At 42.5% G+C, this 16,445-nt stretch overlaps 1 protein-coding gene across 1 annotated transcript in view; it reads right to left on the minus strand.

Annotated features, from left to right (window-relative positions):
- Positions 1-1,298: 1,298 nt before the first annotated feature.
- Positions 1,299-16,445, minus strand: part of grin2ca (glutamate receptor, ionotropic, N-methyl D-aspartate 2Ca) — a 46,130-nt gene continuing 30,983 nt past the window's right edge. Inside the window, exons 5-12 of the mRNA XM_023393813.2 lie at positions 15,223-15,391; positions 12,061-12,214; positions 11,497-11,622; positions 9,673-9,902; positions 6,715-6,875; positions 6,378-6,565; positions 5,033-5,265; positions 1,299-3,592 (exon numbers count right to left, since the gene is read on the minus strand). Coding sequence (XP_023249581.1) covers positions 1,967-3,592; positions 5,033-5,265; positions 6,378-6,565; positions 6,715-6,875; positions 9,673-9,902; positions 11,497-11,622; positions 12,061-12,214; positions 15,223-15,391 — 2,887 coding nt within the window. The 3' untranslated portion in view covers positions 1,299-1,966. The remainder of the gene's footprint in view (positions 3,593-5,032; positions 5,266-6,377; positions 6,566-6,714; positions 6,876-9,672; positions 9,903-11,496; positions 11,623-12,060; positions 12,215-15,222; positions 15,392-16,445) is intronic.

The following is a 16,445-nucleotide window of genomic DNA, read 5'->3' on the forward strand; positions in this document are numbered from 1 at the left end:
AGTGTTAGGGGGCTGTGTTAGTCCTGCATTGTGATCACCCTCCAGTTTGTTGTTGTCTTCTGTTGTAACCGGCCCTGAGGCGAGGGCTAATACTGCATGTTGTCTCAAAGGGTGCAATCCAAGTGTTTGATGCACGGAACCAGCTCACGTAATTAGTTTCAGTAACATTTGGTCATTATTCGGAGTTCTTCATAATAATGCCCGTTGAAGTCTGAAGCAAATGTTTGTGTGCATGCGGCCTGGAACTGTTTGGTTGACTGTCAGCTGTCGCTCATCAATCACCCATTCACTTTCACAGCTGGTGTTAACATGTGTATTGTGAGTTTGTCTTGGCTCCATTCAGTCACTGTTTCTGTTGCTGAGACATTTGGCTGCAGACACTGCTGCCGCTGGTGGAATTTGCTGCTTTCTGGTTGATTATTTGGTGCCTGCTGGCTGTCAGTTCGAGCTCCTTTGCTGCTGGTATGTATGTGTAATATGTTTGGTTTTTGCTATTAATTGTAAATTAATTTTCTTGTGGTGGCTGAAGTACCTATCTTGCTTGGCACATACATTGTGGTGCTTTATTGCTCTTGCTTTGTGCTGTGATGGAATATGAATACTGATGTGTGAGTGTTATCATTGTTAGGAGTGTTATGTGCTGTTGCTCTTTCACTGAACTGATCTTTGTGGATCACTTCAGGGAAGGAAACATGACAGTTCTCTTGGACAAAAGTCTGGCGTATAGCAATTATTTTGTGACCTATTTCACATTTCCTCAGCCTAATCCTATGCAGAAGGGGAACGTCTGAACCCGTATCAGTATCAGTGTGTTTTTGTGACCGCTTAATTTCACTTTTCATTCATATCGTAATTGCATCGAAACCGCCAAGTTTGTTTTATGGTTTACTCAGCTGCACTCGCTTCCAATCTGAAGGTCACATCCATGTTCTGATGATCATCTGCAGCTTGTCAATACTAACATTTCATAAGATCCTCCTTTCTGATTCAGACCATTAATTTTTGATTTTAATATTCATAAGTTATAAATTACCTGCTGCATAGCTGTCATTTTCTCTACCCCGGTTCACTGTAGACTGTTCCAAGTCGCACAGTGGCTGGGTGGCACTTTGTTTGAGCGCACAGTGCCCAAGGTCAGAACTTGCACATTCACTATCAACTTTGTACATAAACTGTATTCACATAATCATCTGTTCTGTGTGAGTTGGCAGACTGAAATAACAGACTGTGAGTCACATTCACTATATCGCTGTACAATGTGAGAGCATGTTTAACATACAGATTGAGATGACAGATGATTCCAAAGGGCCCTTGAGATGACCTTGTTCTTTATTAAAGGGTAGTGTAACAATGGAAATACACATGATATTTTTTTTTTATGGTTTTCCCTTTTTAAAATCCCAGTAAATTACATCAATGACCGATGGAGCAGAAAACCTCAGAACAACTTTGCACCCAAGGTCGTGGACTTAGAAAATTCAGATACGTCAGTGCTTTGATCACAAAATTATCTTAATAATTGGTCTCTCGGGTGAAATGGTGGATACTGAAATGAGCTTGAAAAAAATGACAAAAAGAAATATCTCAAGTTGTAATCAGATTGAGAGGCTACAGTATATTGTCTCCCAGAATTCTTTCACATAGCAACACAGCATTTAAAAATCCTTTAAATAACAATCAACAGGTTAAATTCTTATGTATTAAATACTTTTCAACATTGCCTTTTCTTTTTTTAGTATTTTAAGTTTGGCTTACAAAGTCCCAGCAGTAGTTTGCTTGTCAGTGTGTTCTCCTTTACATTTTGCTGCCTAAGATATTATTGCACTGATAATTGAGAGTCAGCACTCTCAAATACACTATTGGTGTAGAGTTTAATTTTTGCTTTAACCAGAGGCCGAGGAGATAACCCCCAGGGCGTTCCCCTCCTCAGAAGGGCTCAGTCTGAGAGTCCAGTTAGGATGGTGGCTCAGACCTCAGACTCCAGGCTGGATACCCTGCCCCAGGGCTTTGGCACATAGGGACTGTTGACTCTCCGCGCCACCAACACCTGCCTCCGCTCTCTGCTCCCAGGGCCTGGGTCTTCCCTCTTTCCTGTGCCCTCGTAGGCCCCAAACATATTGTTGTGGTACACCACCTGCCTGTCACTCATACGAGGCAGCATCGCTGCATTATCTGGGCAGTGGCTTGTACACGGAAACAAGTGGCACATGTCCTTGGAACCGTCATACAACTGGGATGGTCCCTGGGCCAGCGGCCCCACATACACTGGTAAGTCTGTGTACGAGTTTAGGTAGGTGGAGTAGTGTCTGTGCACCACTGTGGAGGAGGAGCGGCGCAGGGCTGCGGCATTCTGCAGGATGGCTTCCCTGTACGAGGGCAGCCGGGTGGATTCAGAGTACTTGAGCTTTTGCTTGTAGGGGTAGGAGCCCATGTGGGCTGGGTCCAAGTAGGCCGGCTCAGCAGCCAAGGGATAGCAGGACAGGTTGTGCCCCAAACTGCCGTATAGCTTGTGGGGCTTTGGGTTGGCCACTACCACCCGTGGAAACAGGTCAGGCATGTTTACGCGGGTGGAGGCAGATGTGGACGTGGAGGGCTTTGTTTCATCCACCTGATGGATCCTATCGTTGCCCCATGTGGCTCTGAGGAATGAGGCTCGTCGGTTGAGTTTGTCCTTCCCCAGGAGTGGTATATCATCCATTTCCGGCTCCAGGTAAGACTTCATACAGGAGCTGCAGCTGGTGCTACCGCCTGGGTAGTGTCTCGCAGTGCAGGCCATGGCAGCAGCAGCATCAGAGGCGTGGTTGCTCAGGAGATGATTGGCCCTCAACTCAGCAAGGCAGGATCGAGGTTCATCATAGTCAGCCCTCACTCTGGGGTCTGCAGCATCGAACACATAGCTGTGCGACCTCCTCCTCCGGCTCACACAGTCAGGCGGGTAGCTAAACTTCCTCCTCAGCGGTCCTCTGTGCTCCACGTAGATATCAGGCACCTGAAACTCCCTGTAAGGAACAAAAGGGGACGTGGGGTGCCGGGCCTGGTTCTCCACATACAGCCTGCTGCTGTGGTGCGGGGTAGGTGTACCCGAGGGAGCGGGGTCCCTCATGGCGATGTGAGGACTACTGAGGCTGGAGATGGGCAGAGTCCTCTCTAAGACGTGCTGACTGCTGCGGGCGGGCAGCGTGTAGCGGAGCGGGGTGGGCCGGGTCACCACGCGCGGCTTGTCGAGGAGGGGCTGGGTGGAGGTGTCACCATAATGAAGCGGGAACGTCGGCGTGAGGGCCCTCTGAGGGTACGGCGAGTGGTTGTCAGTGATGCTGGAGATGTAGGGTAGACGGCCGTGGGTCATGTCTGTGGTCGTCACCCTGGGTGGCAGGCCAGCCCGCACATTGTCGCCCCCGCGCCTGCTCCAGTTCTCTATTGTTTTGGTGGCATTGTCCAGAGAGTTCTCCACTCTGGCCGAGGACACCATGTCCTTGGCTGTCTTCAGCATCTTTAGCATATTAGCTTGCGTATAGTTGGTAGTGACGTCTGGACTCGGCATGCTCCCGTTGCGGTCAGTGTGCTCTACTCCATTGAAGCAGCTGTAGATGCCCTGCAGACACACGAAAGGTTTAAATCACTATATTTAAACGTCATCAGATAACAGAATGAACCCCAGGAACTACTGAACTGCCGAAGGTTTTCAGTCATGTTTTTCTACACTCACTGTGATTCATTTTATTCAATTTCTATAGAATTTCTATTAACTTCAGATTAATTATATGGAAAACTGTCTTTGCAGGAAAAAAATTCATTGTTGTTTCTTTATGTTTGTGTTGCTGTGTTTGAAATGCAGCCCAAGCATAAAAATGGGCTGCTGATCATGCACTTACCATATCTGTTTCTCCAATTTTATCCCGCCTGCTTTATTTTACTTTCAAATCGTGTATCAGTTCGGAATACTTAATCTCACCTGTGACGACTGTCCACACACAGATGAAGGCCTTTTAATGGGGCATTTTAAATTCAATTTCTCAGGAATGACAACCAACACAATATTTCACCAAGTCTTTTTACTGCTTTAAATTAATTTTATTTTACTATCTATCTTTTTACAGTTGCTGCCCTTGAGCTGTTCTGGTTGTATACTGATTTGAGTCACTGCATCGCCAGTATTCCTAAAGAGAAGGCAGCCTTTATAACTGCATTTGCTCATGCAGCAAGGCCTGACTATTACATTCTCTGCAACTTCTGTCTGGAAAATGTTTGCTGCATTTAGATTACTTAACCTTTGAAAATATTGATAGTGCATAACCAGCAACATGTTGCTGCAGTTACCTCTTAAAAGGGTAGTGGGGGTTATTTGACGCGGGGTTGTGGGAGGTAGTCATGCATAGTCGGTGTGTTACCAGCAGTAGATCCGGATCAGCACGCTGCCGGTTAGGAAAAGCGGCAGGGAGCACTGAACACTGACAGAGCTATGTGTTGCTGTGCACGGGGGTCAGCAGAAAAAAATGTGTGCGCCCACCGAAACAATCCAATATTAAACGTACGCTTCATGCAGAGTATTTTCTGCCCATTATCTTCCCGTCAAAACAGCACTTTCCTTTGGTACTACATTTTTCAAAAACCGCTGAACTACCGGATTCCTACACACAAGCGCACCTACAACGCACACTTGTATCACTACGCAGCCGAGGGGTCAACTGAGTGACTCAGAAAGAACCAAACTTGACTTTGTTTTGATGGGAAGATAAAGCGCTGAAAATATTCCTAAATGAAGCGTACACTTCAACGGATATTGGATTGTTTCGGGGCGCGTGCACAGCAGCGCGTCGCTCAGCCTGTGTGCCACCTCTCCTTACTGGCAGAGCGTTGATCTGAATCTACTGCAGGTAATACACTGACTAATACATGACTACCTCACACAACCCCATGTCAAATAACCCCAACTATCCCTTTAAATTTAATTGAACCAATATTTAAATATTGCATGTAGATAATAACCTACATATTGTGGTGGTGTAGTTTTCTATGTGTTAGGATAACTTACTCTACTGATAGCCAGGAGGAAGTCCAGGCGCTCTGATTTGCGGACTGAATGTCGTAGTTTCCAGTAGAGCAGATGTTCCCAAGCAAAAACCAGCAGGCTCAGGCCCATGGCCACGAGGAGCATGTAGAAGACTCCTGCCATATTGTCAATGTCCAGCTTACTGCTCATCACCTCTTTCTTCTCATTACGGCAGATGCCTGTGAGCCAGACGGTCTGGAGCTTTTGTGTGTCACCTGTGAGCAGAGAAACACAGAATTTGCATAACAGTAGTATAATTTGGGGAGTTTTAATTGAGTAATTGAACACTTTGCGACCTCTCATGAGATGCATTTGCATGGGATTATAAAATTGTCTCAAATGACCAGCACACCTGACACAACTCTTAACGTTTGTACGCTTCTTCTGTTTGTTACTTAGCGAATCCAAAATCCATCCTGATCGCTTATTATTTAATTTTAAGTCAACAGCAGCTGTTCTTCTGAAAGAAGAAAAGCAAGTAATAGCTACAACAAATTTGCACACAAAACCTGCATAAGGCAATGGCTCACACCGTTTTAGATTGTGACGCTGTAAAACTAAGCTGTTGTATGTCTACTTGTGACTTCTTGTCACCAGTTATATACTGTATGTACCAGTGGTGACCAGATCAATGTAGAGATAAAATCATCTAATACGTCACATGCAAAAAAAGCCAAGATGAGAGACAAGTTTGGAAAACCTTATGAACCACAAATTGTTTTGTTTTTTTATTGTCTTGTAAAACCTCAGATATCACTTGCAACCCACCGTCCTGATCCCACGTGAATAGTAAATATTTTTCTAATAATTCGTTTTTTGTGTGTGTGTGTATTCCAGTCGTTGCCTAACCCTTTGTCACCAGAGTTTCTGTCTGAATCACACACAGACAGTCTCCAGTAAGGAATTATAAAATCACAGTATGATGTACGGCCTCTTGACATCTTATGCAATGGGCTGTATTATCCCTCTTACCATGTATTGCATATCCCTGCCAAAGGTGACCAGGCTTTTGCCAGAGGCTTCAAAATGACTTGCCTGAGGTGCTCAGGTTAGCAGGATAAGGCTCACATTTTAAATCAGCTCTTGAAATGAGGTTTTATTGACAGGAATTCGTATACATTTTACGATAGTAACATTTTGCAGACTGTTCATACACATTTCCTCCATGAAATTTTTTTTATTTTTTTTTATGGCAGCCTTTATTTTATCATGCCGGTATTCCCATTCAGGTTCATGGAAAAGGTGCAGATGCAGTTATCATAGCGTTATTGGTAATATTCTCTGAATCTCAGCATCTTGCAGTGTATATGTTAAAAAAAAAAATTACCATCAGCCAGGAACTGAAGCAGGGCCAGGTCGATGGGTCGTTTCCAGCGTGAATCCTTCTGCAGGGCGATGCCATAACCAGTGGTAGCAAACACTTTACCACTGCCAATGGTCACCAGCTTGCAGCCCTCATCTTTGCCAGCCATGTAATTCAGCACAGCAGCATCATAGATAAAGGCATCCAGTTTCCTTGAAGGGTAAAGAAAAGGATTGTTACTTAAATGGCCATTATTTAATTGTTTGGCTCTGCTTTGCCTCTGAATTCTTCTGTGTGTATATATATATATATATATATATATATATATATTTTTTTTTTACGATCCTTGGCAGACGCCTACCCTGTTTTGAGGCTGTTAAGGGCATCCTCTACTCCCTTCTGGTTGTATTTGACCATGTGGGAGTGCATCTCGGGGTAGTTACTCCTTATGTTGCGCTCTGTGCTGCCATTTGGGACCGTACCAAAGCGGAACGGAGGGTACTGCTCCTGTGGCTTTTGAAACTGTCAAAAGAGGAAGAATGAGGATTGATGAAGACAAAAATGATCTGTGATATCGATTGATTGCATATCTTTTAAATAGAAATTGTATATATTTTTTCCAACAATAATATGTAAACTAAAAAGTTATCATCGTCACCCTGATTCATCACAGAACTCTTCTCTGTCATTTAAACGTGTCACTCTAGCTGTACGGCCAGATAAAGAGCGCTATGTTACTAATACGCTGAAACTTACCACCTCAGTATTTTTAGGATTTCTGCCTTTAACTCCCAAGTGCTTTTGAGCGAGTTATCCCACTGGCCCTTTTGTTCTGTTCATTTACACATCTAACTCCACAATTCAAAGACCTGACAATCAGGAATGAACTCGAGTGTCGAGGACACCGTGTCCTGATCCACACTTCCTTAATGCTTTTCTTGTCTGCAGTAAGAAGTGAACTTCTCATTTTATCCTTTTTTTTTTTTTTGCTTTTGGCAGTATTATATGCATTTAATTAGCTGTGAGGACAGGAAGTGGGACAGGGTGGAAATGCAGTCGACAAAATTGTACTTTTTCATTAACCTTATGCAAATATTTTCACAGTACATTAGTGAAGGCATTCTGATATCAAACCTTGAGCAATCTATCAAGGTCAAGTTAATGGTAGGTTTATGTGAAGAATAGATAGAAGGGGCGGTTTTAGAGTTACAGCGTAGGGCCAAGCCAAGAACTACAAAGGAACAACACTGCAAAGTACTGGGAACACAAGAGTGAAAAAAGACTCATAAGAGTTAGTTGAGCGCCTGAGCCCAATGAACGGAGAAAAAACTACGCTGAGATTTCTCTACTGCTCTGGAGAGAGAGGATAACGTATTGACCCAATTTTTTTTTCTCTCTAAATTAGGTTTGAAAAATTGTGGGACATCTTACATCAGATATTCTGAGGAAAAGAAGTACAAGTTTAACTATGGTCTTTTATAGTGCATTGCGCTATGGGATGTTTGTAGCCGTAATGTCGCCAGCTTGGGGTTTTCAAGTCCACCTGTAGTTAGTCATTCAGCAGTCAGAGTGGTAGCTCAGTCTAACCTGCAGGAGTTTCTGAAGGCTGATGTAACGGACAAAACAAATTCCAGGAGATTCTCAGGGGAAAATCTGTCAACCTGTCTACAGGCGTCCAACCGAACGGAAATTTGGGGAGTAGATCAAACGCTGTTACGTTGTCATATACCTACGTGAGAAAATCGCAGTTCAAATCCATTTACTATAAGCCTTGTTTTTACCAATGTTATTTTGTATGGTGAACAGTGCAGTAGCACTAACGGAAAATGTGAAGGATTGCTTCGGGACATATCGCTTACTGCATCAGCGAGCATATTTATTTTGCTTTGCCTCTTACAAATGTGTCCTGTGAGAAACAACAACCTGTGTTGGAAAAGTAAAAATGCTTAGTTGTTATTTAAAACAACAACAACAAATAAGTGGATTTAGGCAGATAGAACTATTTGTTGATAGTGGTAATGGTTAAAAGACACGTCTACTGCAGAAAGGAAACAAGATGCCAAGATGTGGTGTCAAGATACTTTGAACGGCCAAACAGCTGCTACAACCTCTCTTCTGAGAGGTTTTGCAGTGCTACAAAGGCGTCCTGCTATTTTGACCTTGGTGTCCTGAGAGGGAACAGTGATTATTTCACAAGACTGCAAGAGGTCTCTTGTCAGGAAAAATGTAAACATCCGTCGCTTAAAATGTTTGACCGCATGGCACATGCTGTTGCTTTTCTGGTGAGGACATTTCCATACGGCCGGCTCACATTGAGCTACCGAGCTTTATGTTGACAGCATAGTCAGGGAAGCAGTCTCCGCAATACCTCCTACTGATACACAGGACAGAGCAGCAGTGTGTCAGACAGCACGAGTGGATTGAAGGAGGGCGGGCGATGTCAGAGTTAAAATGATGTGTTACCCATCGCAAGGACTTTCTTGATAAGTGAAGCGTCTATTCTGTAGGGAAGAGGTAATCATCCACCTTAACCCAGCGCGGTGTCCTTAGAGGAGCTTTGCTCGCCTCCATCACTGTCTCCTCTGATACAAGGTCACTTTCTGTGGCTTCATCTTGTACCTCATTTACATTTACTTAACCTGAGGGGTTCAGCACAGCTGGACAAACAGCAATTCAACCCTCCATTCCCCCCATGCTGCCACGCAGAATGCTGTTCAATAATCTATGGCCTGCCTGTCAAAATGGCTCTGTTTCTTTCTCTGCATAGCAGAGTTAATGTATAATGAGACAAGAATTGTAAATGACTTTGCCAGAATCATAATGAGCAGTGGACAGCTTGGTCTTTTCCTCAAATGCCTCCTTAATCCCTTCAGTTGCCTGTGAGCAAAGAGTCTACAAATCATTTCTTGTGCTGACGGTTTAACATGGATTTCCTTGTCAATACTCGTATAAAACATAGGCCAGACAAATATGCATAAGATGAAACCAGAAATTATGAACACTGTCTGCCCAGAAAATCCACTTGTGCATTACATTTCATAGTCTTCTCACAGACATCCCCGTTTAAAGAGTTTGGGGATATAATTCAATTTCACCACTTAGTCTATGAACTCTCATATATTTTGTGGGGAAAGTGAGAAGTCACAGCCATGACATTGCCACTTCTGGATATTTGCCTTTCATAGCTCTGCCCCACACACTGTTTACACACCTGAAATAGACCACTCTGTGTTTTTCCTAAGCTGTACATCAAACACAGCAACACGCCTGATGACACACACACACAGGGACTGTCAATGACAGCGACGGAGCCCTGTACCTTTTTGTCACTCAGTCCAGAGACGGTGTCGATGTATTGCTCCTGGATCATGAAGGCTGCCAGGTTGGCTGTGTAGGAAGCCAGGAAGATGACAGCGAAGAAAGCCCACACCAGGACCATGATCTTACTGGTGGTCCCCTTTGGATTCTCGATGGGGACCGAGTTGTTGAAGACGATTCCCCATAGCAGCCACACTGACTTCCCAATGGTGAAGGTGGGACCTCCGGGATCTAGGGTGGACGGAAGTTAAATGTGGACAAAACTTAGTCTATACAATGGCGGACAGTGTTTGAGGAAATACACTCCACCCCAGTGCAATGACTATGCAACCTGAATTACAAAATAAGTAGTTTGTCGTTGCCTTCCAGAACGACGGGCTGCGTATCCAAAAAACATTTCTTCATCCACCACCTCCATGAAAAAGTTTTGAAGATAATAAATCGACTCAATTAAAAAACTTCACGGACTGATGTGGGATGCTTAATAATTATAATAATAATAATAACTTGGATTTTTTTAGTGCCTTTCAAGGTACCCAAGGCGGCTTTACAGAGCGAGAACAGACCCGTGTCTGCACATGTAACCATCCTGGTCTTTGGGAGCCTAACCTCACACTACTGATATTATTCGTACGAGTGCAAGAGCTTGTCTCTTGTCTCTTAGGTTCTGCCGATTCATTCTCCTTTTTAGTTTTGATCTGATCTCATGTAAATTACCTAAAGCAATGTAAAAAGAAAAGATGTAATCTTTATAACAAGAACGTCGCATCTGTATTTTCCTTTTCTATTTTGTATTTATTTTGTACACATTGTAGTTTAGATGTGCGACTGAAGTTTGACTGAGTGCTGCAGGAGACAGCTGTTTCACTTGTCAAGGTGCTGAAATTTTGACAAAAGATGGATCTAGTTTTCTCAGTGTCAGCACCACACAGTGGTACAAAATTAGATCCAGATGCAGGTGACTGACAGCAGTGTTATTGGTTGTTGTTTATTAGCATTTCAATACGAATTGGAATATATCAGTGTTGCCATTACGATAAATAGTCCTTACATCCTTAACTTTAAATCAAATGTCAAATGGCTTGTGGAAGACAATAACACGTAATTGCAGTGAAGCAGGTATCTTTGTAGCATGGAAGATAACTCATGATGTCCTTATTGTGCAACGAGAACAAAGTCATCTAACAAAGAACAGAAGCCAAGCCATGAGCGTAGCCCCGTTGGCCTTTCTCCATCCATTATAAAATATTTTATTGACCACATGGCTTTGAATTGAAACTGCAGTATTTCAATTTTCCAGGCATTGATCCGATATGTGGCCACTCTAAATAGGCTTAGATCTCCCATGTTCTCTAAAGCCCCCTGAGACCTTTAAGACTTCAGTATTTATCGCACCTCTTTGTAGGACTTCAGGGTGCCCATATTAAAATGAATTAATTTACCCCCATTGACATTTTCATTTGCTGCCTTTATCTGTATGACAAAGTAAAAAAAAACAACAAAAAAACGTGTATTGTAATGTATCAAACTGCACATTTAGTGCTAATTTAAAATGAAAAAGAAAACCTGAGGTGATACTTTGGAGTACACTTTGCTTTTCATCACATGCCCCGGTTAGGATTGTTGAAAGAGGGTAGATCCAAATCTAGAGGTCTCTATTCTTTCTCATAGACACGTAACTACCAACTGCTTTAAGTGTCACTTAAATTATAAACAAACCAAAAACAAAAACAGCTACTGCTTCACCACCACACGGCCTCTTCTTCTCTGGTGTTGTGGGAAAGGGACGATCAGCAGATGGACTGGGGAGGGAGGCCACACTCACCTTTGGCTGTGACCAGGCTGCGGTTGTACCCAACTGGACTGCAGTATTCAAAGACAAAGACCGTGATAGCCACAACAGTCAGACACATGACGAACATCATCACCCAAACCGCCGGACTGTATGGTTCTGCAGGGACAGAGGACACAGGATACAGTCAAGCAGGGGAAAAACACTGAGACTCTCAAGATGGCAAACTAAAAGAAAAGACTATCCCACAAATCAAAAGCCTATATCCAGCTTATATTTCACTTTATTAATTTGTCAAGGACAATGATCAACAAAAAGAAAAATGTAGGAAACATTTTCATCTGCTGACCCTGGCCAGAAATTAAATGAAATAAAAAGGAAAAAACATTGATTAAAATAAGATGAATTAATGATTATTAAGAATATATAAGAAATAAAAAAAGAATAAACCATGACTATCATGCAGAAGACAAGAAAATATTACAAGAAAATTAGAAAATTCTGCTGAATAAAGTAACAAACTGCATACAAAAGACAATACATAAAAAAAAGGAATAAGATAATATGCACAAACATCCGCCGCCATATGTTTCTCACCTAAAAAGGCAGATGGTGAGACAGTCCCGTTACTTCTGGCCACCATCACGCTGATCCCTGTCTCCACAAACGGCACCGAGAAGTCAATAATCTCGGAGCGCTCTTCGTTTATAGTCAGGGAGCCGATGGCCATGTCCGCCCGCTTGTAGAACACCTGCAGCGGGAGGAAAGTAAATAGAGGTGTTTTTTGGTTGAGATGAAAGTGCAAACGGTAAGGAAATCTGTGTCTGTCCGACGTATTACTGGAGGTCCACTGCTGACCCTTGAGATAAATCTCATTTATCAATGAAGTCAACACACTCGGCCTCTGGCCCTGAGGGTGATATACTGTCTGGTTCTTCCAGGGCCCACCCAACAGACAGACAGACAGACACAACTCCAAAGCCTATCCCAATGTTATCTTGCCTTTTTTTTTCCACCACTGCACTGTAAAGCATGATCCACCATGTAATCCATCTCTAATCCAGTATAAGGTATTGTAGTATATAGCATAATGCCTATTGCATAAGGCGTCCGCTGACAAAATATTACCAGCAGGAAGGATAACTAATCGCTGCAGGCTAAAGGTCACTGATGGTCTGGCTGAGTAGGAAGTGATGCTATTTTTGCTAATGTTTGAACCTCCCAGTACAGTTCAAGCCCCACTGTGACTGCTTTCCGAGCTTTTCTGCCCTACCCCACCACTGTTAATCATGCTGATGGAGAGCTGGTAGATTTACAGTCCAGACACTCCGCCTCATGCAAGCTATTAGCTCTCCAATGGAGGTTGATGCCTCATTGAGCACGATAGCCTTCCTGTTTTTGAAAAAAGGGGGAAAAAGGGCAGCTAATGTTGTATTCTCCAGCTCCTTAAGAGGAAGGCTGACCAGAGCAATTTGACAGTGGAGATTATTCACAAGGACAGCTACTCCTCCTTTTTGTACAACAGTTTTTCCTGCACCCACCACAGTGACCTTGGTACCTATTCATGTACTCATTAATCTTGACTTGAAATTGCTTTTCCTTTTTTATTTAAATTTTTAACCAAAGCAAAAAAGACTCTTGTCTGAGGTCTTCCTCTTATTTATTGTTTGACTCATAATCAAAGAAAAGGATCCGACTTTTACTTTCATGGTTCTTTTAATTTTTTGTTTTATTAAATTAAATTTAAAGGTCCCATATTTTATTGTTTTATTTGAACTTTTGATTTGTTTTGGTTTTAAATTCCAAAAACCAATCTTAATATAGTTTCCTCTCTTCTGATTCACTGACTGTTTTCTGAGTGACACACAACCAGGCCATCATAACCTACTACTACTGTGGCTTGGTAAAAGTCACTGGTAAATGCAAATTGTGATGGCTAATCAATGATGAAATGAGCCAAACAGACGGTCAAAGTTGGACTAAAATGCTGTGGTATTTCACAAAAACTTTAAATACTGTAGCGCTTGGTGTTGTCTGGTTAAAAAAGTTGAACAACAACAAGAAAAACAAAGGGTTGGACGGTGGGTCCGGGTGGATTGTCTCTGGGGCATGGCTGAAGGTGGACACTGTATAGTTGTGACATCACAAAGTTACGGCTCATTTTAAGGCTCAGTTTCTGAATACAGGCTGTGTAAATTTCTCTGTGGACTGAGCGCTTTGATACTTTCACAGTATTAATATAGAACCTAGACCTGCTTTATAATCAAACAACACATGGATATACCTTTATACTATATGGGACCTTAAATACAACAGTGGGGGGGCGCCTCGGTGGCTCACCTGGTAAAGCGCGTACCACATAGGCTCAGTCCTAACTGCAACAGCCATGGCTTTGAGTCCGACCTGCGGCCCTTTGCTGCATGTCATCCCCTCTCTCTCTCTCCCTGTCTCTTTCTCACTGTACCGTCACAAAAAAGGCAAAAATGCCCCCAAAAAAAAAATACTTGTGGGTTATACTATACGCTGATGATATAAAAAAAATCAAAAAAAGGCACAATTAAAGATAAATTGCATGCCTTTTTGATATTGAGTGCTGAACATTCACTAATGCTGGCATGAAGAATGAACCAAATCATTTAATCCTGTGAGGTTTCATGTTCATGGATGAGTGAGTGGATGTTTGCATATAGTCTTCTCTTGAGAAGTTAATGTCATCATCAGTATATGTCCTGCAGGTTTTGTGAGTGAATATGTTGCAACTTTACACTGGTGTGTTTTTGTCACATGGCTCAATGATATCTGTTTTAAATATTCCCTTTCGACTCCTCATTCAAGTTCAATTTTGACAATTGTTTTTCCTAAATGGAGGGATTAATATTTAGGTCAGGGGAGAAAACATCCCATTGGCCAGGGATCAACACACAGGTTTTGGTTTTATTTTACAACCTAAATAAATGACTAGCCTCCATTACATAACCGTGCTAATTAGGAGTATGAAAGCTATGGGTGTTAATCAGGCAGGGAGGGTGTAAGGAATGATGCTGGGGGCTGCATTATAGGAAACATAGGATCCAGCTTTTTTGAGAGTTTGACCCAGAGGTCAGGATATATCATCCAGATTTTTACCATTCCTTTTCAAAAAAGTCTGGCATTGGTTCATTTTAAGGAATACTCTCCTCAGTTTGCTAATCATGAAGGTTTCTGTGCACATTCAGTAAAGCATATTCAGCTTTTCACATGCAAGGATACTGAAATAGCTGTAATAGAGCTAAATCTAAAAATCTAAAATTCCAAAATAACCTATAAGACTTGTATTGCTGATTAAACACACAGGGGGTCGCTGAAGGGTTTGATGAGTATGAAAATCATGTGAATTATATGCTATGGCTTTCACAGCCAATAGATTTCAACCCGTTTGAACACTATGGGAGATTTTGGATGTGTTAGACAGCGCTCTCCACCGCCATCATCAAATCACCAGATGAGCGAATATCTTTTGGAAGAATGGTTTTGATCGTCCAGTAGAGTTCAGAGCTTTGGAGAATCAATGCAAGAGCACTGACGCTGCTCTACTCAACACCTTACTAATATACTTTACGTTGTTTTTTTTCTTTTAATTTGTCACGTCTCTATGTTTTGTATCCCTGCAGTTAATATTTTTCTCTGGGCTGTTGACCTCAACAGAGAATGGACCTCATTCATAATCTTGGCAATGTCACAAAGGTCCTCCTGCTGCCATGTAAAATGAGCTGTTCTCACCTCTCCGATCATCCCGTTCCAAATGCCCCGCACCAGTTTGCCGTGCTTGCCGTTGGTGACCAGGTAGAGGTCGTAGGAGAACTTAATGGTGCGGGACAACTTCTTCAGGATGTCTATGCAGAAGCCCTTACAGCACAGTTTTGTGTATGGCTCCGTGTGACCCACAATGCTGGAGGGGAAAAGAGAGAGAGAGAGAAAAGCAGAGGAGGTGATGGTTCTTTCATTAGGAGGTCAGTGCTGTGTCATTCCTGCTCTCTCTTTCAGAACTGTTTTTTTTGCATTAAAGGTTTCTGTTGATCTCGACTGCTCAGCCGTCATAGTTATAGATGATGCTATTAAACCCTCATTATATGTTATCTATTAAAGGGAAAATCACCAATTATTGTATCCAATATAGAATATAAGAAATAAAGAAAATCGTAACAGTTTGAAGGGTAAGGCTGGACCCAAAATGCGGCCAACACATGGGAGACGATGCAAAAGGTTTAATTAAACAAAAGAGCTTCCACAACACTGGTGAAGCACAGGGAAACAAAGGGGAAGCACAGGGAAACATAAGAACTTAAACAGGACACATGAACCGGCAACGCGACCCGATGAGGACAAACCCAGAAATCAACAGACGAACCGACACAGACAAAGGGGAGCACAGAGACTATATAGACACAAGGGAGGCAAGGGTGATTGAACACAGGTGAAACACATCAGGGTGGGGCAGACAATCACCACACAGAAACAGGACCAAGACAGGAAGCAAAAACAGAGACACACAAGGAAACCAATTACAAAATAAAACAGGAAGTGAGAAAAGTCCAAACAAAACTAACAAAAAAGTGTCTGCCATGGCAAACCATGACAGAAAATAGCTTAATACAGTTCAGTTTATTTTTCCTACACTAAAACAAAACAACAATGTCTTTCAATACTGACAAATATGAGCATGTTTTTCTACAAAACCCTATTGTAAACCACAGAAACTGAAGATGCGAAATTCAATCACAAGATGTTTTCATATTTCTGGATGCTTGTTTTTTTTTTCTGTGTTTTTTTTTTTCACACACACCAACCACATACAGTCATTGCAACTGATTTACACAAGAATGTATGAGTGAGAGACTGAGGAGTAAATGTAAAGCAGGTGACGGAGCTGGCTGAGGTGAGACAAGGACCAGACATTTCCACGACATCATGGCTGGGGCTCTGACGTCAGGGTATGGGTGGGT

This window comes from Seriola lalandi, unplaced genomic scaffold (genome assembly GCF_002814215.2).
Source record: "Seriola lalandi dorsalis isolate HSWRI2012SDOR001 ecotype SW California unplaced genomic scaffold, Sedor1 jcf7180002054944, whole genome shotgun sequence".
NCBI lineage: Eukaryota > Metazoa > Chordata > Actinopteri > Carangiformes > Carangidae > Seriola > Seriola lalandi.